The sequence below is a fragment of the Canis aureus genome, chromosome 24, assembly GCF_053574225.1.
Source record: "Canis aureus isolate CA01 chromosome 24, VMU_Caureus_v.1.0, whole genome shotgun sequence".
Lineage (NCBI taxonomy): Eukaryota > Metazoa > Chordata > Mammalia > Carnivora > Canidae > Canis > Canis aureus.
In genome coordinates this window covers 10,285,733-10,312,874 of record NC_135634.1, presented here as the reverse complement: position 1 = coordinate 10,312,874, position 27,142 = coordinate 10,285,733, and the positions used below count along the sequence as shown (strand labels likewise).

At 46.4% G+C, this 27,142-nt stretch overlaps 1 protein-coding gene across 2 annotated transcripts; it reads left to right on the top strand.

The window, feature by feature from the left end:
- The first annotated feature begins 603 nt into the window (after positions 1-603).
- ALOX5AP (arachidonate 5-lipoxygenase activating protein) lies at positions 604-27,142 on the top strand. Of its 2 annotated transcripts, none has more exons than XM_077868204.1 (5): positions 604-730; positions 8,011-8,110; positions 14,907-14,977; positions 19,345-19,426; positions 26,667-27,142. In XM_077868204.1, the coding sequence occupies exons 1-5, from the start codon at positions 661-663 to the stop codon at positions 26,827-26,829; spliced, it is 486 nt and encodes a 161-aa protein (XP_077724330.1). In that variant the 5' UTR covers positions 604-660; the 3' UTR covers positions 26,830-27,142. The 2 variants fall into 2 exon arrangements, with proteins under 2 accessions (XP_077724330.1, XP_077724331.1); XM_077868205.1 differs by having other exon boundaries at positions 26,650-27,142.

Genomic DNA, 27,142 nt, shown 5'->3' with positions numbered 1-27,142 from the left:
TCTCTCTACTGTTATTATTATGTTGAGAAGATTCCAGGAAGGTGTTTCAAGAACTACCTCTGAAGAGCCAGCTGCGGTGTTTAATGATACTCATGCCTGGCTGGACTGAAGTTTTCCTTATGGGTCATCTGTATCCTCATTTTTGCTCCTTAGCCAAGGTTTGGTTTTAATTCTTTTGTTGATTTTTTTTTCCTGGAGAAACGGAGATTTCAGCAGCCCACTTCCTCATTCATTCATTCATTCATTCATCCATCTATTCACTCATCCAGGCCTTTTTATATGGCTGCCACTCTGGAACCTGCCATGTGTTAAGTATTTTTTTTTTCCCCCTGGGAATTCAAGAAAAGAAAGCACTCAAAACACAGATCTTTTTGGTGCTCTATAAATAAAACACAAGTTTCATTTTTTTCTTCCCTTTCTGCTCCTCTTCCAAGCTCTGCTTCTCCTGGCAGGTCACACTGAGCTAGGGCACTTTGGTGGCTAGTTAAAAAGAGAGAGAGAGAGAGAAAGAAAGAAGAAGTCACCGTGTAACTGTGTTGGGACCTTTGGAAATTCTAATGATGAAAGACAGAGTGTGGGCCCTCACTTCCCCTTTCTGCTCAGTGCAGGCCTGGGTGCCACCAAACTGGAGCAGTCCTTACTGGGGAGCTCGAAGCAAACATGGATCAAGAAGCCGTGGGGAATATTGTCCTGTTGGCCATCATCACCCTCATCAGCGTGGTCCAGAACGGTAAGGGAAGGTCCTCACTCACAGAGGGAGACAAGGGTAGATTTTGTTTGCCAGTTGTTAGAAAGTCAGGCTCACACAGTTCTTTGTCCCTGCGCGCTTTTTCCTTTTCTTTGAATGTATAGGGTGTGTGTATTCATGCTTGAACTTGGGGTTTTCTTTCTCCTGGTATTTCTTTCACTTAAATGGTGGTGACTAACCATGTTTGCAGAGCCAGGGCAGCAACCTAGAAGCTTTATCAAAACCTTTACTGAAGTGTCACAATCAGCTTTTTAACTATTAATTACTGTGGCCGGAGACCTAGAAAGGGAAAGTAAAATATGTGTTTACTCAGACACTGGGCTGCAGTAGTGCAGATGGGCTGATTTCAATGTAACTGAGATTTTCTGTCACCTGTAGGGAAAGAAAGAAAGAAAGAAAGAAAGAAAGAAAGAAAGAAAGAAAGAAAGAAAGAAAGAAAGAAAGAAAGAAAGAAAGAAAGAAAGAAAGAAAGAAAGAAAGAAAGAAAGAAGAATTTGGGAGGTGGGATGGAGAAATCTTATCTTTTTTTATCTCTGTATTGCTCTTTTTTTTTCCTTTTGGAGAAAAATAGATGCTTTATAATACTTTCTCTTTTTTTTCTAGTAATGAATAAATTTGAAGTGTTTTAAAAAATGCATTACATATTTACATAAAGAGAGAGAGGAAGCATTTTTCTTGTGTGGGGTTTGCATTTCCATTAACCTTGCCAGCGCCTAAAAAACCATATGAGGTACGCAGACCTGAAAAAGACAAGACTGTGTTGAATTTTCCCTTTAGAGTTCTGAGTTAGGTCTGCTACAGACTTTTTTTATGAGTATTTCCAGGGGCTTTGTGTTTTGTAGTTTATTAAGATAGAGGAAAAAGGATGGTAATTGCTAAGGGCAGCTGCTATAACCGAATGGGTATTAACTGTGTGCCCACACACTGTCATACTTGGGAAGTTTGAGTATTTAACCAGTTTGGGAGACCTTGTCATTTCCCCCCAGCTTGAAGGTGGACAGAGGCTGAGGATTTGCCTTCTGAGCCCAGAGTAGGGCTTCCCAGAGACCTCCCCATACCAGAGAGGCCCAACTTTGCATCCTCCAAGTATGTTCCCTATATGGAACAGCAGTTGGCCATGTTTTGACCCAAAACATTTCATACTTTCATACTAAGTCCACACGATCAAGTTGCAGCACAGGGAGGGAACAAATGGATTGTTTAGGCTGCCCTTCCTCAAGCCATTGCTATTTCATGCAGGTACCATGAATTCCCGTGGTCTTACACATCAGTGATGGATTCATTTATTCACCCTGCATACACCTACTGGGACCTGCTGTGACAGGCAGTGTCCTGGCTTTATGGGGATATAGTGGCTATGGTGTCGGGGCCCCCTGGTGAAAGGAAAAGATAGTGAGAAAAGATGGCCAGCCATGGTCAGAGGGAAGCCTTCAAAGGCCCTTCTCATGTCTGTGGAGGCAGTTTTGCATGGGTGGATGGGACGGGCATTGCTTTTTCAGCTCCATATGGGGTCTCCCCTCTGGTCCTTCCCCTTATAAGCATCAACGTAGCTGACAAATATCGTTGAACTGGGAAACCAGTGCCCTGTCACTTGCCTGTGTGGATGGGGCTAAGCTAGCTAGAAGGCTGGCACTCACCCTGAGCTGCTTCCTCTCAGTTCAGAGCTGACTTGGGGGAGGCTACATGGTTTCCTGTTGTGAGAACAGAGTCTCTTCATCTCTCCAAAGAGGCAGAACCTGGCCTTGGTCTGTCAAGTGGGTCCTGGGCTTCTTCCCTTGGTGGCAAAATAAACCCTAATCAGACTTGAGGGGGACAGTGAGGTTCCTAATTACTTTGGCAGTGAGATTAAGTCTTTTTTTTTATTTATTTATTTATTTATTTATTTTTTAAATTTTTTTATTTATTCATGATAGTCACAGAGAGAGAGAGAGAGAGAGAGGCAGAGACACAGGCAGAGGGAGAAGCAGGCTCCATGCACCGGGAGCCCGACGTGGGATTCGATCCCGGGTCTCCCGGATCGCACCCTGGGCCAAAGGCAGGCGCCAAACCGCTGCGCCACCCAGGGATCCCAAGTCTTTTTCTTTGGTACAGTATGGGAGGAGAGATTATAGCTGGCGCAATGCCTGAGTCTTAACCTCTATTCAAGGGCCTTGACTTTGGACAGGCCATTTCAGGTAGGTAGCGACAGAACACAGTGGCTTCACTGATAGAGTTCCAGCAACTGATGAGTGAAATGGAGGCTTCCTGGTGAGAAGATACATGTATGGACCGGAATGGAGCTACTGTTTCGGGCTGGAGACTTTTTCAGCCTGGGCAGACCCTATGTGGCCGCCACATCATGTGGTCCATCCTCCCCAGCCCACTGTGAGCAGCCAGGGCAACTCGGGGGCAGAGTGATTTTGTATAGCACTATCGCACCCTTGCTGGGGAAGCGACAGCCTGCTGTTCGTTTGAAGCCACAGAAGCAGCCCAGCCATGCTCCTCTCTGAGGCAGAGGCCCAGACTGCCATGGGATGCTGAGACCGCCATGTGAAACCTTTTATTTGTAACTGTTAAATGTGCTCTTGTCAGAGAACAAGAGAGAGCCAAATGGCTTGGAAGAGAACATCTGTACTTGCTTGCACCATGAGTTTTTAGGTAAACACTGAGGTTCAAGTGCATGTCCCGAGCTTCTCTTTGCAATTCTAATGAACCTCAACACTGCAACCATAGATCTTCCATATAGAGTTCAGAAAATATGCAAAAACCGTACCTTTCCCTTCCTGCCCTGTAAAATGCCATTTCAAGCCCATCCTGTTAGTTTTAAGGAGTATTTACATGTTGTTGCCAGGCACTGCACGCTTTGTCCTAAGACAAAGAGGTCCAGTCTACAGGTGTCCACAATGGTATCCAGGGCCTGTGCTCTCTGTACACTGCGTGAAGCTTATTTCTTGGGAAGAGGTCAGAGCCTTGCCTGCCTGGAGGAACTTCCTCCTCTGATTCTTAAACATTCTTTAGTCATCAAGATCTTTGAACCTGTGGCCCTCTTCCAGCTTGATCCAGCAAAACATGGATTTGGAAGCACAGAACTAGTTTAAAATACATCATTCCAAGAAAGCTGGGCCAGAACCACCAAATCCTGGTTTCCCAGGGAGTATAGATATGAATAGCATCCAGAGATCCTCCAACTTCTCCTGCCAACGTGCCAACAGCATTGATAAGCAGCAAACCTGAAAAACACAGATTTGGAGAAAATGATTTCCATAGGAAGCCAAACTAATTAGAGTGACAGGGGAGGGTGAGCTGAGGGGAAGGGCATTGAGCCTTGGGCATGGAAGCCTGAATGGTAACAGCAGAGAAAAGAGGTCCTCCAGCAGGAGAGCTGTTTTTGCAGCCCTTCTGGTTGTAGGGAAAAGTGGTGGGAATTGGCATCATCGTCTCTCCTCAGCTCTCTTCTTATCATGAAGCCAAAAAGGGGGAGACATGATGGCCCTGCAGACACAAGGGTCTGTGAGAATAGTGATAAGGAGAGATACAGAGCTGGTAGTGAGCACCTACCTTCCCATGCCATCCCTGGTACTCCCACCGCAACACACACACACACTCATAATGAATCTCATGGGTACCATATTGGAACACCTACCAGCCCAACCTGGAGTTGGATGGGCTTTAGATACAGGACTCATGAAGTGCCCCAAATCAGAAATTTTATTTACACCATTCTCAACAGTTCCTACCTGATCCCTCCCATGATAGAGAGCTCATGACATACTGAGCTTGCCCTTCCCATTGTTAGGTGTATTGAGTTTGTTTTGTCAAGCATAGCTCTTTGTGTTGGGAATAGTATCTCACTGAATCCTTGTGGCTTGTGAAATATATAATGTTGTTATTCCTATTTTACAGAGAGGCAATGTGGGGCTTGGAAAGGCTAGACCATTGGTTAAAAGTCCTAGAGCCAGTAGTGGTGAAACTGGGATTCAAATCCATTCCAAAAAGTAGACACTTATGTTATATATATTGTCTCAAATACATTTATCCAAACACCCACTCCTGAAGAAGTTCTGCTGCCCTATGACTTCTACTCACTGGTCCTATTTCTATTCTCTGGAAAAGCTTGGACTATGCTTGCTGCTTCTGGGTTTACAGAGTCAGCTGTACCATCCTGTCTTCCATGTCATTCCTCATGTGACTTGGTTTCCAGAGTCCCTTGTCACTGGGTTTCTGCCTCCCACCCATCTTGCCCTGGGCTCTCTAAGCTGCAGGTGATAGATGTTTTCTGCACAGGGAAACTGTTCCCGAGATCCAAACATCAATTCTATTCAAATAATCAGGGGTGTGTCATTCTTTGAACACTTGTATCACACTGTTGGCTCATAGTAACTTTGTGCTTAACTAAAATCTCAAGATCTTTTTATGTGATGAGAAAGTTATTGGGTCCTCTCTCAATTTCCTTAACCAAGAAGTGGAGCTATCATAACTTCTATGCCTGCTTGTTGGAGGTACTGTGTAGAATAACCGAGGGAAAGTAGCCAGGAGGGCCTGGCATATGGTAGGTGCTCAGGAATGGCCTGTAGCCTTTTCTCTCTGGATCTCTGGCTCTGGCTCTCTCTCTCTGGTTTGGCCTACTGTCAGCAGCTAGCCAAGATAAGTGTTTAATGGTCTCTGCTCGTGAAGTTTCTGTAACATAGTGGAGGATAACACAGGGTTGGGGTGGGAGTGGGCGGTGAGGTGTGGGCAAAGGAAGGCAGATTCTTTCAAGTTTAGCTAAACAGGAGGAGAGCCTAGTGGACTGAGGCAGTCTTGATTTTGTTTTGTTTGATGGGTAGGAAAGATCTGAGTATGTTTCTAGGGTCAAGAGAAGGAAAAAGAAAGAGAGAGATGGTCCAGGAAATAAGGAGAACACCGATGAAGCAAAAGGGTCAAAAAGGTGGCAGGAATGGGCGCAAGGTCACAGGTAGAAGGCAAGCCTTGGAAAAGGGGAAGGGGTTGGTTTCTCTGAGCCAGGAGTGGAAGAAAAACAGATGCAGAGAAGCGTAGCCCAAGCGGTGCTTGGCGGAAATAACCTCTGGCTTTCTTTCTTTTGTGTGTGTGTGTGTGTGTGTCTAAATTTATTTTTAATTTTTATTTTTTTAATAAATTTTTATTGGTGTTCAATTTACCAACATACAGAATAACACCCAGTGCTCATCCCGTCAAGCGCCCCCCCAGTGCCCGTCACCCACTCACCCCCACCCCCTGCCCTCCTCCCCTTCCACTACCCCTAGTTCGTTTCCCAGAGTTAGGGGTCTTTATGTTCTGTCTCCCTTTCTGATATTTCCCACACATTTCTTCTCCCTTCCCTTATATTCCCTTTCACTATTATTTTTATTCCCCAAATGAATGAGAACATACACTGTTTGTCCTTCTCCGACTGACTTACTTCACTCAGCATAATACCCTCCAGTTCCATCCACGTCGAAGCAAATGGTGGGTATTTGTCGTTTCTAATGGCTGAGTAATATTCCATTGTATACATAAACCACATCTTCTTTATCCATTCATCTTTTGATGGACACCGAGGCTTCTTTCACAGGTTGGCTATTGTGGACATTGCTGCTAGAAACATCGGGGTGCAGGTGTCCAAAACCTCTGGCTTTCTTAATACCATCTGTGTTACACATTCAGAGGCAAGGGCCATCCCATTGGGTTCTGGAAAGTCTGGAAAGACACTGGTCTTCCAGCAAAATTTTCTGCTGTATTTTTGTGGCAAGAAGAGACATCCAGAACAGACAGAAGTATACTTAAATCCAGTGTAGTTGATGGAATCCCTGCGGTGAGCTTCAATGTGACAGTAACAGGAAAGAAGGATCCTTATTTGCCCCCCCTGGATTTGAATCTCCAGTTGCACTTCTCAGTGGGGTGACTCTGAGAGAGCTCTCTGACCTCCCCAAGTCACTATATCCTTGTCTACCAAGTGGGGACAGCACTGTCCACTTGGCAGAGTTGGCATTAGGCCCGGTAAGGGACTAGATGTCAGGTGTCTGCTGGGGTTCCTGGAGCAGGGCCGATGCTCTTTTTCTACGAGTGGCTGTGTAGCTGTGCTCCAAACAGGCACGTTGTAACAGGAGGGGAGGGGAGAGAGAGCAGGAAGCTCTCCTATCCAATCTATAGACATGCCCTCAGGATTTTGGCTACACCCCATGGCCATCATCCTAGCCGGTGCCCTCCTATCTACCCCCTATTGTGGGCCTGACCCCTCTAGACACTCACCATGCAGAAGACAGAATGGCTTTCTGCTTACACCATCCCTCAGCTTACACCTGTCAGTAACTCCTTATTGCTTGTGAGATGGGAATAAATTCTGATTTTCTTAACATGGCTCTCATCAAGGTCACTGTCACACTTCTCAACTCTCCTCTTCTTCAGGCCTGGGCTCACTTACTGCTTTCTCACTCTGGCTGCCCTATGAGCACTTCACATTGCCCCTCACCCTGCTCTGCGTTCTCTTCTGTCCATGATTCGGCACGCTGTATAATTTAATTTAAGCGTTTTGTTCATTCTGTACACTCTATCTCCTCCTCTTCCACCCTCACCAAAACATAAGCTCCTCAGGCCAAGGTTCTTTGTGTGTTTTGTTCTCGGATGCAAGCTAAGTGTCTGGCATATGGCAAGTCACAAAGAAAAATGTCTTTGAAAGAACAATTCACCATCTACCTCTTTGGCCTCATATATAATTCTATCTGTTTCCACTCCCTGCTCCCAATTTCCCTCATCATAAGCTGGATCTACCAAACCAAAGACAGTTCTTGCCTCTGCACCTTTCCATATTCTATTCCACTCCAGTGGGGTGATCTCCTCTGTTGCCCCCTGCCCTCTCCTTCTCTTTGGCTGATTTCTACCTGTTCAGAAAATCTTATCCTAGATGTCGCTTCCTCTAGATCCCTGTGACTCCAACACTGAATTAAGTTGCCTCTTGGATCCTCGATGGCTTCCTGTTCTCAGTCAGTTTCATCTTAGCATGAATCACTAGAGTGTAATTTCTGCTCTGATTGTCTATTTCCTTCGACTGTAAGATCTTTGAAAATGGGGCTGCATCTTGTTCACCATCACCTGCCATCACCAAATGCAGTGATTAGTAGAGATAGCTGCTGAATGAATTTTTGGTAAATGACATTGGATGGAAGACATTTAAGGTTGTTTGGAGGGCACACAGAGGGAACATTTAATATTCTAGTAAAATAATGGGATATCAGGCTCATGAACATGTCCGTTATAAACCAGATCCAAACCTTTCCCTCTGCCAGGGTTCTTTGCCCACAAGGTGGAGCATGAAAGCAAGACACAGAATGGGCGGAGCTTCCAGAGGACGGGAACACTTGCCTTTGAGCGGGTCTACACTGCCAAGTGAGTGATACTGCAAACTAACAGAGTGGGGCCCTGGGCATGGGGGCCTCCCTACAGGAGTGAAGACAACCACTCTCAAGGCTACATGTCTGTCTGAGCCAACCTTCAGAGTGCCAGGGAGGCAGAGCTCTGAGGGAAGGTTGAACCTCACTGGGGTGGGCTGGGGGTGGGTTTGTGGACATTCTTCATCATCTAAATGAGTGCTATTGTTTAAAGAAAGGAATTGGAGATATTGGAGGTGGGGATATGTGATCACCACAGATCCCCCTTGCTCCAGAAACCTCTGAGCCAGTTTGTGTGGTCACAGTGTTAACCAATTTCCTGGGCAATTAGTTCAGAGGTACTACCAGGAAAACCAGCCATTACTTGTGGGCTGGCTTTGGAAGAACAGGCGAGACACAATGGTGGTAGCCTTCTGCTCACTGCCCCTTGCGGCCCCCTTGGTGGACATCTGGAGACATGGCAGGACCTTTCGTAATGCTCAGTTTCTTCGAGAGGCTACAACAAGAACCATAAGAATGAGGGAACTGTGCCATTGCTTCCACCCCCCTCTCATTTTTTACTTTTGAATAAAAAAGCTGCTTGGAAACACCTGAACAGCTCAGTCAAGGAGATGGGAGCTATTTGGGATGCAAATCTCAATGGATGTTATTCAAACACTCATTTTTTTCCTTCTGCAGAATGTACTTGAACAGAAGTTTCAGGCTATGGCCTGTTTCTCTGTGCTTGTCACTAGGGACCTGTCAGAAGGAAAGGTTCCAGATATGAGCTGGCTAAGGAGCCGGCCTTCACTCTCAACTCAAAGGTGACTCTGATGGGCCACTGAGATCTTTCCAAAGGGACAGTCATGGACACCCAAGGAAATCATTGCAGGTGGACATCCTCGTCCCTTCACCCTGTCTGGGCCTTTTGCCTTTTGGGTTTGGGGCTTCAGGCTGCTTCTGGGTGTCCACAGTACCTACAAGACCTCCCCTTCTCCTGGGCCCTGGCTACCTGCTTTGCTCCCCCTGCCTCGTATTAAGTGGTCCTAGGCATGGTCATTCTGGCAGGCTGATTTCAAGGAAAACTTTTGCTGACCTACCTACAGGGACATTTCTATTTTAACATTTAGACCTTCAATATATTCATTCTCAGAATCTATGGAAGAAGTTTGAAGATATGGCTTCAGCTATTTTAGACATTTGCATTGAAAGGAGGGTAGGGGATGTAGGTAGGGTGCGTCGGTGGCTTTGTGTCACTTGCAGGGGGAGATGTGGGAGCATCTCTCAGACACATCTGGGGGCAAAAGATACTCCCAGAGGGGCCATGCCGAAACATCTCTGAAAACAACCCAAGGGAGATATTCATACTATTCTAGTTTGGAAAGAGAAGCTTCTTTCTCCCGGATCTCTGCATTATTATCAGTCACACTGTGTTCCTACAAAATCAACTGGTCCATTCTGGAGAAGTTAGACAAGGCAGCTGGCACGCAGTGTAATTTTACTGCACCTCGAGAGAAGTTCAGTTTCAAGTTTGCCAGCAATGAAGACGAAATGGGACAGGCTGGGTGGTTGGGTTCCTGCCGTTTGCCCCAGGAGTGAGCTAACTCCGCGCCTAAGAAGGGACCGTGCCCACACCTGCCCCCTCCTCGCTGGGGCCAGTCCCCAGATTGCAGAAGTGCTCTTTGGTGGCAGCTGTGCTGCGTCATTTGGAAGGGCGGTTTGGAAGTTCTGCAATGGTGTGGGTTCCTGACCTAAGGAGGAGCCAGAGGAGGGTGGTGGGATGTTCTTGCTGCCTGGGGTCCCCATGGCGCGGACGCTGCAGCCCAGCTCCCCAGGCCCAGAAAACAGGGCGAGAAGAATGAGGGGGAGGGATAGATGTGGAGAGTTTGGAACTCAGGAGGCGAAAAGGAGAATTTCCTTAAGATGAAGGCTGCCCAGACACTGCTGTGGTTCTGTTACAAAGACCACTTCCTCCCCGACCCAGCAGACAGCACTGCGTGTGCCGGTGGTAGTTTATAGACGGGCTGAAAGATCAGGGCTGCGGGCTACTGTGTGCTGGCAGAGCCAGAGGCACCCAGTCTGCTGGCCTCTGCCTGGAAGCCACAGGAGGGGTTATGTGTTCATCTAGCAGAAATTGTCCGGAAGTAGCTTGTCTAGAGGCCTCCAAAAGCACCAAAGCGGGTGCGGGTTGAGCCATGGATCTGCCAAAAGAAGAGAACATCTATCTAATCCCGCTATCTAAAAAATAAGAAATTAAGCTTTACTCATTTTTAATATACAGGTTGAGAGCGGCGTGTGTGTTATACCTGTCACAGGTTTGCATGATCACATCTTCTGGTTGATGGGGTGTGAGGTCATAAATGTTTCCAGACCATGGCTATAAAGAAAAACTAGCATAAAGGATAAATGATGCTGATGGATTGAAAAACCAGATGCATATTTTTCAGCATAAAATATGACGGTTGACTGATTCAGATGGTTCCAGATTTTGGGGCAGTCGATAAACAGACGTTGCAGCTAGGTGTGGCCCATTGGCTCCAACCTGGCCTCGGTTAGTGGTCTGTCTCATCACCCATCACCCATCAGGGCAGAGCTGAGTCAGAGTTTGAGAGAGAAAAAGAATCTCGACCTTGACTCTCTGTTCTTGGGTATAAAACATAATTTAAAGCCCTGTCCTCAGATGATGAGCACAGCTAGAACAGTTTGATTTCTGGAGGAGAAGCTCAGTTAACTGGTCTAAGATTCTTCCTCATGAGTGCAGGTGAGCACAGGTTGCAGAGAGGAGGAAGGCCTCCGGAGAAGTGTAATTTTTGGACACGTGTTCCACACATTATAAGTTAGTGGGCTGGTAACACATGTTACGGAGAAGAAAAAGTTCTGGACAGCAAGAATGTGGAGAATTTTTAATGTACTGAGGAACATTGTGATTCTTGGTTCTCCAAGAAAGGGAAGTTAAAAAAACTACAGATATACTTCCCCTGCCTTTTTTTTTTTTTTTTTTTTTCAGAGTGTATCACAGGGTTAGTGTTTCCCAAAATGCATTTTGGGAAATGCCACCTTAACATCCTTTCTCCCCTGCCCCTCTCAAAATCCACTTTAGACTCACTTCTAAGTGGGTAAATAATTTGAAGGCACTAGATCTACATTGATTCTATCGACTTGCAGTGGTACTATTGCTATTATTAGTGATATTTACTTATTTTAAGTTAATCCAAACTAACAAAACACTATGTAAGTACTTCTCTATCTGATTTCCAAAGGTGGAGAAAGACAAAAGGGAAAAAAATGAGTCCTTTTCTCCATAAAAACATTGATAGTGTAGTGTATCAAATTGAATGCCACACAGTGAATTGTCGACAAATCTGGCAAGCACCTCTGAGTTAGACCTCAAGTAATGAGAACCAAGATGGGTTTGTCAATTTTGTCTTGCAGAAAAAAATGGCACAAAACTCTCCACAAAAGAAAATTTGGAATAATGATAATTTGTCAGCAGGAAAGACATTTCCACTGGGGATTGTAAGAAGGAAGCTATTGGAGCAGTAATAGCCACCATTTATTGAAAGCTTTTTATGAGCCAGACACTGCTTTATCTCGTTTTATTTTCACAAGCCAGGCAGTAATTACTAATGTCTCCATTCACCTCTTATAGATGAGGAGAACTGAGGTTCAGTGAGGCTAGGGAATGCACTGACATTTGCACCGTGGTCGACGAAGCATCAGACCCAGGCTATGTGACCTTAAAGACCGTGTGAGCATTTGCTAGGCTCCACCTCAAGAGACAGCTGCTTCACCGGCCAAAGATACTTGAATTCAACCCAGTGGTGGCCCTTTGTCAAGGAGGGACATATTGCGTGGAGCTGTGGGTAGAAGACATATCGCAGATCCTGGATCACAGGACTGGCTTGAGCCAGAGCAAGGGACAGGATTCTGGGTATATTCTGAAAATCCAGAGGAGGAGCCCATTCTCTTAAAGTTGGGAGAGTTTCATTCAACTCCAGACAGACCATGTTTTATTGGGGACCAAGTTGCCTTGAGACAATAGGAGGAGTGATTGAATGACTGATTCAATGTCACCTTACTATACCATCCTCTCTAATAAGCAAATTCCTTAAATAATTAAGAATTTTTAAAAATTTTGCATCATCTAGATGAAACCAGTACTCAAGAACAAACAAAAACAGAAGCATGAGAATGAGGAGGAGGCCGGGATGATCTTGGTATTAACAGATTTTCAAACTGTTGGAACATCAGGTATTAGATCCCATCAGGCATAGAACATTATTCAAGTAAATAAAAAAGAATGTTCTCCCTTGTTTTCTTGAACTGGGAGGTGGATGACGTCCGGAAACCCAAGGCTATGGTTTTGTGCCTCTAGTATAGAAGAATAGATGTGATGCTCATGCTCCATAGCTACATACAGGACCTGTTTATTCACTAAGTGCTCCTCCCCAAATGATAAATTTGTTCAGGGATCCTGCCCTTCAGAGTTTCTACTGTGTCCGCTAGACCAGGGCACGCACCCTCTGGGCACAGGGCGAGGTCAGCGGGGCTGTGTTCTCTCCCCTGCACCTCTAGCCCAGGATGGGATACACTGCTTTCTTACCTTTAATTTCATTGACTTCTCCAGTAGAGGATCCTTTGATCATCGGAGGGACATAAAGTTTCCTCTCTGGGTTCTCCGCAGGGATGGACCGAGGGCTGGTCATCCCAGTGCTACCAGTGAGGCCTGAGATGTGATCGGCCTGAACAAGAGTTCATAGCTCATTTAGGAGGAAAATCATGAGAACCAGATCAGGAATGATCCAGATGGCGGAATCCAAGGAAGGAATTTGGATAAAAGGCTGAATACATTTTGCAAATTGCATCTTTGCTTTCACCGGTACAGTTTGAACATCACATTACATTAAACCAGTGGTTTTCAAACTTGAGCATGCTTCTGAGTCACCTGGAGGGGCTCCCCCTCCCCCCGGAGGCTTTTAATTCTCTAGGTCTGAGATGGGCATTAACATTTGCAGTTCTAACAAGTTCCCAGGTGATTCTGATGCTGCTGATCCAGGGGCCATATCTTGAGCAGCTCCTCATTAAAGCATCAATTCTTAGAGTTTACGTGGGTCTTAGAGTTACTATCAGTCTTAGTTTTTCAGGGAAGGAAACTAAGTCCAAAATGATTGCTTTACCATTGACAGACAACTGGTCAGTGTCAGGTCAGTGACCACATCCTAGTCACCTGCCCTTTCCACTCTATTCCCCTTCATGCCTCCACCTGTTGTGAGGTTGTTTTTCCATGGACGCACGTATTGATCGTCCTGATCTAGACTGTAAAATTCTCAAGAGGACACTCGCTATTTATTTAGTGTAGTTGAAGAGGTAATAGATCTGGTTCTAGAGTTGGACTGACCAGGATGCAAATCCTGGCTTTGCCATTCTGTCTCTCCGTGATGGTGAGGAGGTTACTCAGCTTCTCCAAACCCCGGCTTCTCATGTGAAAATGAAAGTAGTTGCAGTAGGCTGAATGAAAGGTCCCCAAACATATTCATATTCTGACCCTGGGAGCCCGTGAAGATGCTCTGTTACACCGCAAGAAGGAATTAAGGTTGCTGACCAGCTGACCTTGAAATCAAGAGCGTATTCTGGATTATCTGGAAGGAACCCAATGTAATCACAGGGTTCTTTAGATGTGGAAAAAGAAGGAGATCCCTGGGTCGCTCAGCGGTTTGGTGCCTGCCTTTGGCCCAGGGCATGATCCTGGAGTCCCGGGATCGAGTCCCACGTCGGGCTCCCGGTGCATGGAGCCTGCTTCTCTCTCTGCCTGTGTCTCTGCCTTTCTCTCTCTCTCTCTGTGTCTCTCATGAATAAATAAATAAAATCTAAAAAAAAAAAAAAAGATGTGGAAAAAGGAGGGAGAAAAATTGGTGTGTTTAGCAGGGTTTACAAGCCAAGGAATGCAGGTGATCTCTAGAAGCTGAGAAAGGCAAGAAAACAGATCTTTGCTAGAGTCTCCAGCAGGTTTGCAGCCATGCTGACACACCTAGATGGTAGTCCAGTGAGACCCTTTTTGGACTTCTGACCTCCAGACAGTGTGTCTTGTTTGAAGCCACTGAGTTTGTGGCTACCTGTTCAGCAGCTGTAGAAAATGTTTGCAGTTACTCCTGCACACTTACAGGACCGCAGTGAATTTACAGGAAACACAGGGTATAGATACCAGCACGGGGGTTGGTGTGGAGGGCCACAGGAACCAGGATTGAGCCCTACACACTGTAGGGAGGGCCACAGGAACCAGGATTGAGCCCTACACACTGTAATTGCATGCGCAGCAGGAGACCTTTCTGTGCATCAGCTTTTCTGAGTCGACCCTGGTTTCTCTAATGGTTGAAGCTTACCTTTCTTTCCCCAGCCCAGCCTGTGGGTCTGACAAAGTCTTCCTCAGTTGGGCTCCTGTCCCCTACACCCAACCCCCCAAATCCTGAAAGCTGCCACAGCCCTGCTGTCTGTGTTGCTCACTTTTCAATTCCAAGAAGCACTTTGGCACAGCCAGGAACAGGAACCGTGCCAAAATGAATCCATCAAGAAACCAAGTCTCTTATTGGCTTCACCGAGGAAGGGAGTAAATGGATTCTGAACATGTGGTTGCCTCGTACCACTGCCTGTTTCTGAGGTGGCAGCCGTGTCTTATTGGTAGATGTCGGTGGAATGATGAATGCAGTTGCTGCCTCATGTGGGATGCTGATGATCAATTTGGGGTTTCAGGTAATTTTCAGACTATGCTGCAGTAACCTGTTTTTCTGATATTTCTTCTCATATTTTTTATTCTACAGCCAAAACTGTGTAGATGCGTACCCCACTTTCCTTGTTGTGCTCTGGAGTGCGGGGCTCCTCTGCAGCCAAGGTAACTCGGGCTTCTCTTTGCGTGTTCTCTTTCTGAAATGTGCATCTTGAGGAGGTTCAAGTGCAGGTTTTTTTATTGAAAAGACTTTGCTTGACCTCCAGCTCTAAGCTGTGAAGCCCTGGAGAGGTGAGAACCCTCGGGAGGTCGTGTTTCAGGCATGCTCTGTGCCCGGGCGGAGCGGGTGCGATAATGCATTGCTAATGCTTGCTCCCCAGTGGCTGGTTGAAAGCTGCTGTGCTGACAAGGGTGGTTTAAGGCTAAATGTGACTCAGAATCCTTAAGCAGTGTTAGCTCAGATACAAGGGCGTTATAAATGAGAGCGCCTGAGGGATCTATTCTGGGACCGCTGTCACTCGGCGCTTCTGCTAATAAGCTTCCAGTGTGGCGGTCCTCTGCTGGGCATGTGTCTGCAGAGCCACGGTCTGGACTTCAGGTCTGCAGCCTTCTCCCGGGTTATCAGCAGCCTACAGTCCTGACTTTAGCAGGTTGACTCCCAGAGTTGATTTAAAATGAAATGGAAGCCAGTGTGTTTTGGTTCCCTTTGGAGCTTGGCACTGTGCCTGTGGAAGCTTGGCGTGACCTGGCCAGCTTCCACACGGTGGCCCAGCAGGGTGTGTACATGAGAAAAGGTCACTGGTGTCCTCTGACGGACTGTGTAATCCTTAGCATTAACTCCTACTTTATAGGTAGAGTGGATATTATCTCCCTCTATTATCTCTGAGGACACTTTGGTTCAAGGGGAACAAGGTAACTTGTTCAAGGTTACACAGCAGGTGAAAGAAGAGCCAGGATGAGAGCCCAGGTCTTTTGGGTTCAATCCTGGATTTTTCACAAGTATCTTTCTGCATTATTCACGTATATACTGCCTGTACATTGAACACCTACTATGTGGCAAGCCCTGCTCTCGGATACACAGTGACAGATAAAAGAGATGGTGGTGGAGCACATAGCACTCAGTGAGATGAACCATAGGAAAAAAACTAATGGGTAAGTTACTGCTGAAAGTGAGAAATGCCAGGAAGGAAAAGAATCAGGTGCAGTGGCAGAGAGCAGAGGTGAGAGATGGCAGCAGAAACTCCTTCAGAGACACCATGTGGCCTCCTTCTGTGCTCCATAAGGCTGTCATTACTCACTATTTTTTTTTTTTACCACTATCCATCCTGAGTAAAATAAGAAACATGTCGGGGATAACTTGAAAAATCAAGTCAAACTAGGCTCATACCAGGAGTTATGACTCCTTTTCTGTCTTAGATGATACTTGATATAGATGAATCTAGAGTTGTTCTAGCTGGATAAATACAAAGGGAGTTTGAAGATGTTTTGAAGTCCTAGAACCACACTTCTGCCCAAATAAATGTCAGCATTGCTAGGGGACAAACGTGTCAGTAGACCCTCTTCGATCATCATTTTTTTTTTAAGACTTTATTTATTCATAGAGACACACACACAGAGAGAGAGGCAGAGACACAGGCAGAGAGAGAAGCAGGCACCATGCAGAGAGCCTGACATGGGACTCGATCCAGGGTCTCCAGGATCACACCCTGGGCTGCAGGTGGTGCTAAACCACCTTGATCATCATTTCTTAGGACTATTGTCAACTACCAAATATTTTAGTCAAAAGGAACCTCAGAGATCATTCTAGCCCAGACCCTTCACTTTACAGGAGCAAGAGCCCCAGCCCGAGAGGATCAGGTGGTTGCTCAAACCTCAGAATTTTCAGGGACACCTGGGTAGCTCAGTGGTTGAGCGTCTTTGCCTTTGGCTCAGGTTGTAATCCCAGAGTCCTGAGATTGAGTCCCACATCGGGCTCCCTGTAGGGAACCTGCTTCTCCCTCTGCCTGTGTCTCTGCCTCTCATGAATAAATAAACAAATAAATCTTAAAAAAAAAAACCCTCAGAATTTTTGAGTCCAGATTTGAATCCAGCATGCCCTTTCTGCTGTTCCAAGCAGCCTGGGTCCATGAGGCAGGCACCAGTCTCTGCAGGAGGGCAGCGAGCACAGCCAATTCCCACCCATGACTCCTGTGCACACTGATGTTCTGTTTAGCTCCCATGGAGACACAGACTGGTGAGTTAGAGCAGAGCCGTCCAGATGGGACAAACCAGGGCAGACTTCGCCAGAGCAGACTGTGAATTGTGAGAGTTCTGTGACCTTCAGACCCTAGGATGGACCTCAGAAGCAGCTTCTCTCGTGCTTTGGTTTTCTTACCAGTCGGTAACACTACTATTTTGGGAGGCAGGGTGCAGTTGTGGAAAGAACACGGATCCGGGGACTGACAGACTGCAGATAGTTCTGCTGCTGTGATCCTGGGCTGTTACTCAGCCTTCCTGAGCCTCAGTTTCCCCATCCATAAAGCAGAAATAATCGAGTTCCTAGGGTGATTAAGTGAGAGGATGTGCATAAAGCCTCTGTCACACTCCCTGGCATAGATTAGATTGAACCACATAAAACTGCCAATGTCTGACTGTTTCGGACCCGCAAAAATGGTAATTTCATCTAATCCAGCCCAACAATAGAAGCCCAGTAGACGTCACTCTGAATGGTGCTGCTGGTGGTAATACAGTTTTGAAATCATACAAACCTGGTTTCACATTCCACCTTGTTAAAAAATATGATTCAACCAAATCAGTTCCAAGATCTAATTGGCTTTTTCAAGGGATTCACAAATCCGGCAGCATCCCATCTAGCAAGCAGAGGGGAGCTCCCAGGGGCTGTACAGAATGGAAGGTTTTTAGAGGAAGGAGGGTGGAGCAAGAAGGTTGTTAGTGAAAGAAAAGGATTGTTCCAGGCAAGGTTTCTTTCCCTTGGGGAGAAGAGTAGGGGGTCTTATCCTACAGATTACCTCATCTTTCCTCAAAGGAAGGAGAGGGCCTTGTGGCTGATTACTTCATTGACTCCTGTTGGAACATTCCTGACTACAAGTTAAGACCGAATTTCTGGGGGAAGTTGAAACTGCAGTTAGATTAGGATTAAGCCCTGGTTTAGGGACTTGGCCTAGGTGACACCATATTGGGCCTTTGGTTTTCTTTTTAACAACCTTTTCCTTGGCTCACTTGACTTTTATGAATTCATTTAACAAATAATTTTTGAAAGCCAGTATATGCCAGGCACTATGCCAAGCACAGAGATGGTGGCTAGCAAAAGATGGCTGTCCTCATGGGTCTTTTGGTCTGGTAAGTGACTCTGGGTGAACTGACTTCCTGTAATGTGCTCTTCACCAAGTGGCTGGGAGGATTAGAGACCCAAGTACCCAAAGGGCCTGGGGCAGTGCCTGACATTAAAAAGTTCTCTGTCAAGGTAATTATTTGGCATTTGAATACTGCTGGGAGGTCTTCAGACTGCTTTTATATCCATGCACCTATTTCACCCCCATGACTATTCCTGATAGGTAAGAAAGCCACAATCAGCCCTTCGTTCAAACGTAGGATGAGTTAAGTATTAGCTCCTGACCATAGCAGTCCTGGTGGGGTTGGGTTTTCTAACTCTCAGCTCCAAGGTTCAGGACCTTGCTGCTCATGGCTGTTCCTCATAGGATTAGATGGTAAAGGGAATCTTCTTCCCAAAGATCTCTTTCCCCACCCCCCAAAGATTTATTTATTTATTTGAGAGAGAGAGAGTGAGAAGAATGAGCATGAGCAGGGGGAGGGGCAGAGGGAGAGAATCTCAAGCAGACTCCTCTCTGAACTCAGAATGCAATGCGGGTCTTGATCTCATGACCCCGAGATCATAACGTGAACCAAAACCAAGAATCTGATGCTCAACCGACTGCAGCCATCCAGGCGCCCTCCTCCCTAGAGATCTTTTCTGAACTGGCAGTAACTGTTCAAAAAAGGTTGAGCAATACACTGCCTAGAGTCCCAGGGGGGAAGAGCATGCTTTTAAGAGAGCTAGCCTAGAGCTGGGCTTGGGGTTCATGTCTGACTCCTCCTACCCCTACCTTGGACCACACACACACACATGCGCACAAGCATGCGCATGCACACATACATGCATACACATACACGCACACACCCTGACAATCTTACACAAGCTCCTTGACCACTGGAGCCCAAGTTGTCACATCCGGAATAGAAAAGATGACACTGATCATGTGGAAGGGATTCAAATAAGTGATGGGCAGGAAAACACTCTGTAAACTGTACCATGCTGCTGATAGAAAGTAACATTACTATTATTGAAGTTCTAGGTTCCTATCAGCCCGAGGTCTTTGCTACAGTTCACATCAGCCCCAACTGCCAGAACCTGAGGTCTCTGCTAGATTTTGTGACCAACGCTAGTTGCACAATGACTGTATTAATATTACGTTAAACTTGGCTTGTTCTGGCATCTGTGAAACTCACACAGTCATTTCCCTTTCTCCACTCAGTTCCTGCCGCCTTTGCTGGACTGATGTACCTGTTTGTGAGGCAAAAGTACTTTGTCGGCTACCTGGGAGAGAGAACTCAGAGGTAGGCCACAGGGACTGTATAAGAACTGGGATATGAGTCATGCTTTGAGCAAGACTGATTACTCACAACCATGTTCTGCCTAAGATTTAAGGCTCTGGGTGATCACTTAAGGGTTGGGAGGGGAAGGCTAACTAGTAGCCCTCATCCTTTACTGAACTGAACTTTGCGAGCTCTGCAGAAACTGCTGGGGGACTCGACTCGTGTGCCCCGTAACAAATTCTTTCACATGGCGTCGGGCTCACAAAGGATGCTTTAACACCATGCGCTGCACATTCTTGCAACCCCGCACCCTCTACTCCCACCCTTCAGAGTCTGGGCCTTGAATGACTTTCTGTGTCTAGCTTCTCAAGGTCTCCAGTGAGTGAAACATTGCATTGTTTGCCTAAAGAAATGAGAACTATAGCTTGCACCTTTTGATAAGTCCTCTTGAGTCACAGATCTTCCAGGAATCAGCAGGAAGAATGTTGCAAAAAATAGGATGCCCTCACATGCAAAGGACGGAGTCTTTGAATAGAGTCCCCATTGCATTGCTTATAGATGCCGCCAGACGGAAAGCTCCAGAGCAGCAGTTATACTTTGACTACGCCCGGATTGGGGAATCAGGATTTTCATAAAATAAATGAGGATACTTACAGAAGAAGTGTTCGAGTTCTAGTCTGCCATCAGTTCCTTAGAATTTCTAAGGCACTGGGAGGGTTCCAAGAGGCAGGCATGCGTCCTGAGAGGCTGCCCACACCCCCCTACGTGGACTCCAGCCTTCCCCTCCATTTCTCTTCCCTGTCTCTTTTCACGTCCCTCTCGATCTCTCACAGTAGCGTGCTTCTCTCGTGGTTAACAGGCTCTCCGTTCAGATAGCATCCTTCGGCGTGACAATGGCACTGGCAGGTGAAAGCTCTACATCTGGGGACTTTGAGATCCTGTGAAGCTAAATGGCTGGGGACAGGCAGGCGGGCCAGGGTGTGTGTGGGGGTTGATGGTGAGCTGCAGCCCAGAGACGAAGGACTCTTCTTCCAGCAATTCTTTCCTGCCCTCGTCTCTTCATTCCTCTCTGGTGGCGTTCGTATTTATCCTCGAAAACCACAATTCCATTATGTCTCTTATGCATATCAACCTGTCATGAATGTTCTTTATTCTCTTCCACCCTGGAAAGCCTCTGTTCTGCCTTTCCCTGGGAGATCACCGGTTGTCAAGAGGCGGGGTGTCTATCAATAGAATGAGGCGCTTCTGCAGTCTTGGCCTACCTCCCTGTCTTCCTCCCCAAAGTCTTAGGGGTTTGGCCCAGTCACTGTTCTCTTCATCTGTCACCACTTGCCTGAGATCTTAAAGTTGCTTTAATTCTAAGACAGTCTGTGGAGCATGACAAAATGTGTTCATTTACCACAGGCTCTTCTCATTTTCAAGGCAATCACTGTTACAGAGCGAACTGAGGTGGCAAAAATAATAAGATATAGACTTAAAATCTTAAAACTATTAGATTTCCTTGGATCTCATTGAAATGTAATTGGCCTAACCTCTTAAATCCTGGCCTGGTATCTCCTGGGAGAGGGCGGGAAGATCCCACCAGCCCCTTTACCCCAGCTCTGCTGCATTACAGCCTTCTTACCTCGCCTGCATCCACAGCCTTCCTTACTAGTCAGTCCATCATGGTGCTCTTTCCTGCTGAGACCAAACGTGATCTCAAAATACTTTTAAATACAGAGTTCTGAGCTATTGTCATCAATAGAAATTATATATACCAGATGAAATGTCTAATCCTAATCTAGATGAAAATATCGCTTAAGATGGATATATGCCTGAGGGCCTCTGTGGCTAGGTCCAAGAGAATTTTCAATTCTGCCTTCTAGAAACTATGTGCTAATACATTCCCACTGTAGGTTCCACTGTGGAGGCCCACCTCAGTCCCTGGGCTGCGTCACACTTGCACTCTGCAGATGCTTTCCTGGCCTCATGTCTTTGGGATCTGCTTATTTCTTGGGCTCATCAACAGAGGAAGATACAGCTCAGTGAGACCCTTCCAGGAATTTCTCCCTTGGGCTCACAATCATCTTTTGCTCCTCCGCAGAAGTTGCTTTGCCCTATCCACATCAGAAGTTCTAGGGTCACTTTTGGTCCAGTGGGTAGGTGCGACATTCCTTGATGTGTCTCCCCCACCAAAGCTTCTTCCTTCTGGGATTTTGTGGTCCCTTTGAAGTATATGGCCCTAATTCTCTGTCCTACATCCTACTCCCTGACTCCTTTCTCTCTGTCTTGAATAGGTAGTTTGTAGCATTTCTATGCACACTTAGGAATGAATTTTAATTTCTTCCCCTTTCATTCTAAACTTCTATGAGACCCAAACTCAGTGGGGGTTGGCATTTATAAGACTACTTGCCTTTTATTATTTATCTTCCCTGCCTGGTGCTACGCTGCCCTATCTTCATGTCCCTCAGAACCCTGTTCCCCTTGGAACTCCTACTAAATTCCTCTCCACAGTTTGAAGTTCTCAACCCAATGGTGGACAGGCGATGATTGGCAACTCTTGAGACCAATAAACTGAGGTTGGCCAACTTCACCTTCCCCTGATTGCTAACTCACTCCTCTTTCACTCCACATCCCTCCTTACTGACCACCTGCCTGCAGTGAGGTCCTGAGTCAGTTGCTGAGATGATAATAAATATGGCACAGCCCTTGCCTCAAGGAGGCCTGGGCTCTGCTAGAGTCAGGGGCAGTACCAAAAATACTAGAGAAATAATTATGGGCACAATTATCAAAAGTCCTGATCCCTCATAGTCATTTTCCCCTTCAGTATCAATATTTTAGACTCTCTACCCACCCTGCCATATGGGGACCTTGGGGTTACTTCACAGAGTTAGAAGATGAACTTGTTTTCTTGGAACCCCCGAGGTGAGTCTAAGGGTGTTAAGGCTGGTGTTTCTAAAGTGAATGGGATCCCTGGGTGGCGCAGTGGTTTGGCGCCTGCCTTTGGCCCAGGGCGCGATCCTGGAGACCTGGGATCGAATCCCACGTCGGGCTCCCAGTGCATGGAGCCTGCTTCTCCCTCTGCCTGTGTCTCTGCCTCTCTCTCTCTCTCTGTGACTATCATAAATAAATAAATAATTAAAAAAAATAAAGTGAAGCCCACCAAGCAATGACACTGGAATTGCCTGGAGTGCTTGTTAAAAATATAGATTCTGGGGGCACCTAGGTGGCTCAGAGGTTGAATGTCTGCCTTCGGCTCAGGTCGTGATCCTGGAGTCCCGGGATCGAGTGCCACCTTGGGCTCCCTGCATGGAGCCTGCTTCTCCCTCTGCCTGTGTCTCTGCCTCTCTCTGTGTGTCTCTTATGAATAAATAAATAAAATCTTTAAGAAATATATATGTAGGTTCTGGGGCCCCACCCTGAACTTATGGAATCCGAATCTCTGGGGTGGGAGCCTGGTGTATGTATTTCAACAACTTCTACACACAGTTTGGGACTCACAGAAGGCTGTTCATGCCTCTTTTCTAAGAACAATTCATTTGACAAAAATGTATGGAGGGCCTGATTTATTGGAAGTATGTGGGTGGACAGAGGCACAATATCTTGCTCTCATGGGCCTCACAGTTTTTATTCCCTTTAGAAGATTCCAGGTTTAAAGTCATATTTCCTTATTGAAAAGAACAGAATTTTTTTAATAATAAATTTATTTTTTATTGATGTTCAGTTTGCCAACATACAGAATAACACCCAGTGCTCATCCCGTCAAGTGCCCCCCCAGTGCCCGTCACCCACTCACCCCCCCCTCCTCCCCTTCCACCACCCCTAGTTCATTTCCCAGAGTTAGGAGTCTTTATGTTCTGTCTCCCTTTCTGATATTTCCCACACATTTCTTCTCCCTTCCCTTATATTCCCTTTCACTATTATTTATATTCCCCAAATGAATGAGAACATATAATGTTTGTCCTTCCACGATTGAGTTACTTCATTCAGCATAATACCCTCCAGTTCCATCCACGTCAAAGCAAATGGTGGGTATCTGTCGTTTCTAATGGCTGAGGAATATTCCATTGTGTACATAGACCACATCTTCTTTATCCATTCATCTTTCGATGGAAAACGAGGCTTTTAAAGCCAGAGGGGACCATAAAGTTTTCTTTTCCTACCCACATTTTGTCTATGTTTTTGTGTAAGGTGGGGAGGTCAGTGACTTGCCCAAGGTGACATGGCAGTGAGCGGGGTGGGACTGGAGCTCAGGTGCCTTGATGCCTGGGCTCACCTGTCTCCTACCACAGCTCCTCTTCCTCAAAGTTTTAGACACATTTGAGATGCGAATTGCTTGTCACCAGGCCTCTTTTATGTTTTCAAGTAGATTTCACGGTGTGTGTGTGTGTGTGTGTGTGTGTGTGTGTGTGTGTTGAAAAGGGGGATATATTTGTTTCAAAACTAACCACAAAATCCTAATCTCCAAAACCTGAAGGGGCCCTCAGGAAGGCAGAAGGAACAGGACTGTGGACTCAAACGGACAGGTTTGAATTCCCGCTCTGCCTCTTCTTGGCTGTGCGGCCTTAGGCCCATCGTTCAACCTGTCTGCTCTTGGTTTTCCCACCTGGAAAATAGGCTAACAATACCTCACAGAGTAGCCCTGAGAATTCAGTGAAGTCGCAGATATAAAACGCCTGGTCTCTCTGATGCTTAGTTTAATTCTGACCTTCCCCACCCCATTTGGAGAGACCTATGTATCAACTTTTAGAAACACTAAGAGAGAAACCTTGAATTTCAAAGGTGAGTTATGTAGATGGTCCATGGCTCGGCCGGAGCCTGGGGCAGGCCCTTCCTCTGCGCGCACCATGCCTACCTCCCAGGGTCCCAGCCCATCTCCGAGCTTGACAGACTGAAAGATAGAGCTAATGAGGTGGCCGAGCTGGGGACCTCCATTCACACTTAGCCCTGCAGGTGATGGGCACGTGCTGAGCTCCTGCCTCCCGCACCCTTCATTCGGTCTGGGAAGAGTTAAGGCACCACACCATCTCCTTGGGGGCGATCAGCCTTGAGGCCTTTGAAAAATGCTGCCCAAAGTCAAGAACACCACAATTTCAGCAGCAGGCACTGCCATCTCATCCTTCACCACAGATTTATCTCGAGCACGTTCTGAAACAGCTTTGCAAATCACTTTTTCTTGTTTCTGTAATGAGCATATGGTGGCCTCATTCATGTGATAAATCTGAGCCACTACAATATTTGACTTTTCACAATTTAATTTCTCTGAACCCTCTATTCTCTGACTAGAAAAAATATCCCTTACTTAGACTTTGTTACTTCCTTATCAGCATTAGCAGGTAACTGTCTGAATTTGTCTGCCAGGGCCACTAGAATCGAGTACCACAGATGGTGGGGGGAGCTCAGACAACAGAAATTGATTGTTCTATAGTTCCGGAGGTTAGAAATCTGAGTTCAAGGTGTTGGCTGCCTTGTTTTCTTTTGAGGCCTCTCTCCTCAGCTCACAGATGGCCGTCTTTTCCTGGTGTCCCCACATAGTCTTCTTTCTGTGTGTCTGCGTCCAAATCTTCTCTTCTTCTTCTTTTTAAAGATTTTATTTATTTATCCATGAAAGACAGAGGGGCAGAAACATAGGCAGAGAGAGAAGCAGGCAGAGAGAGAACTCGAACACAGGACTCTGGGATCACACCCTGAGCCGAAGGCAGATGCTCGGGCAGTGAGCCACCCAGGTGTCCCCAAATCTTGTCTTCTTATAAGGACACCAGTCCTATTGAGTCAGGGTCCACCTTAGTGATCACATTTTACCTTAATTACCTCTTTAAAGACTCTATCTCCAAATACAGTCATGTTCTGAGATATTGGGGTTAGGGCTTCAACATATGAATTGGGGAGGGGGAGACACAGTTCAGCCCATAATGCTTTTGGGAGCCAAATATATTTCCCCAATAAAGAGATGGAATGTCTCACTTCATGAGTGTGACTGTAAACAGGAAACCAAGGAGAGAAGAATACAGTGGCCAAGGAGCAGGGGCCGGGCAGCCAGCAGTGCTTCTCAAACTTTAATGCCCTGTGAGTCACGGCGGCACTTGGCAGAATGCAGATTCTGATTCAGCAGATCCAGGGAGGAACCTGAGATCCTGCGTTTCTAACAAGCCCCCAGTGGATGCCAGTGTGGTTGGTCCATGAACCACACTTTGAGTAGCAAGGAAATAGTCAACTGCTGAAGGGTTTTCAGACTCTAGACATAGGAAAGTTACGAGTTACAGTATGAACCTCTGGGGTCCATTTCAAAAAAGATACAATTTCTCAGGTTGAACCTATAGATGCCAAATTCTGTTCTCTCTTGATTATGTCAAAAACCAGGCTCAGCAGCACCGACTCACCTGTTTTAGCTGAGCTGGCTGTTCTTGTTGAGCGGTCTTGATTGCCAAAGGGTCCCCTCGCCGGGGTCGTTACTAACAGCCTTAACGAGCCATTTGGCTGGACTCTCCTAACGCGCTAGTGCTGCACAGATGGATCCAGCCACAGCGGTCACAGAGGGTTGTGCAGAGGGAAGCCAGGGCAGCCGCTGTGTACAATTAGGCGGTCACATATCACTGGGGAAATGCCCTGACCCCAGCTGCTGATTTGCCTAAGCAGCTTAGGATTTAGAGCCTTCGAGAGAAGCATATAAATGTACTAAAACATCTTCCCCCCCTCTCCATTCACTTAAAATGTAAGAGCCTGTCTTCCGCTGTGAGGGGCCCAGCTCTCGTTAGTGCGAACATGGGCTGTTCCCAAGCAGCCTCCCGAGCGTAGATGGAGCTCTCAGATACTGAAGCACCTTTTAGATTCCAGCAGCCTTATTGGCTCATTGAAACCAGCACCCCTCTCACAGAGGTTCTTCCGTCCCGCATTAGGCCCAGCAGCCAGCACGGCTTCCCAAGCGCTCCTGGAGCAGAACCCGGGGGTCACACCAGGTTGATGGGGTTCCTTATCCCCGGTCAGAATGTCCGAGACCAACCGACTGACAGCACCCACCACCTTCACACCCTCAGGGAACTGGAGAGGCTGCACAGCAGAGCCCTAATGATGACGGGTTTGGGGGTCTAGGCTCTTTTAGCTTGGTTTTGAAATATGGTCTGTGATGGATAATAGTGGAGACCCTTCCATTCTTCATTTGAAGTCAATGGAGCATTCCTGAGTAAAAGGAACTCAAATTTAAACCCCATGTATCTCGAAGTGATAACATTTTTGGTTGAGTTAGTGTTATTTTATTGCTTCTACAGTTTTCTTTCTCTTTCAGCACGCCAGGCTACATATTTGGGAAGCGAATCATACTGTTTCTGTTCCTCATGTCTGTTGCTGGAATATTCAACTATTACCTCATCTTCTTTTTCGGAAGTGACTTCGAAAACTACATAAAGACAGTAAGCACCACCATCTCCCCTCTGCTTCTAATCCCCTGACTCTCCGCTGAGTACGGGGTCAGCGCTCTCCTCTGATCAATACCTAAAGTCATCATAACTCAACCCTTGCAAAGATGTGGCTCCTCTTCAGACAGCTGTAAATCTAATGACCATCTGAGCTCCGCAGCTTGAGTTAACCTTGCTTTCCCTGGAAGAAAATAACTTTGTGTCCGCTCCACCCCTTGAGAATGGCAGTGGCCCCATATCTCTTATTCAGACCCATTCTGTATGTTTCTTGACTTCTCCCGCTTTCTGAAGATGTTTTGTGACCACATTAATGTGTTCCTAAAATAAAATACAGAGGTATGTTTTA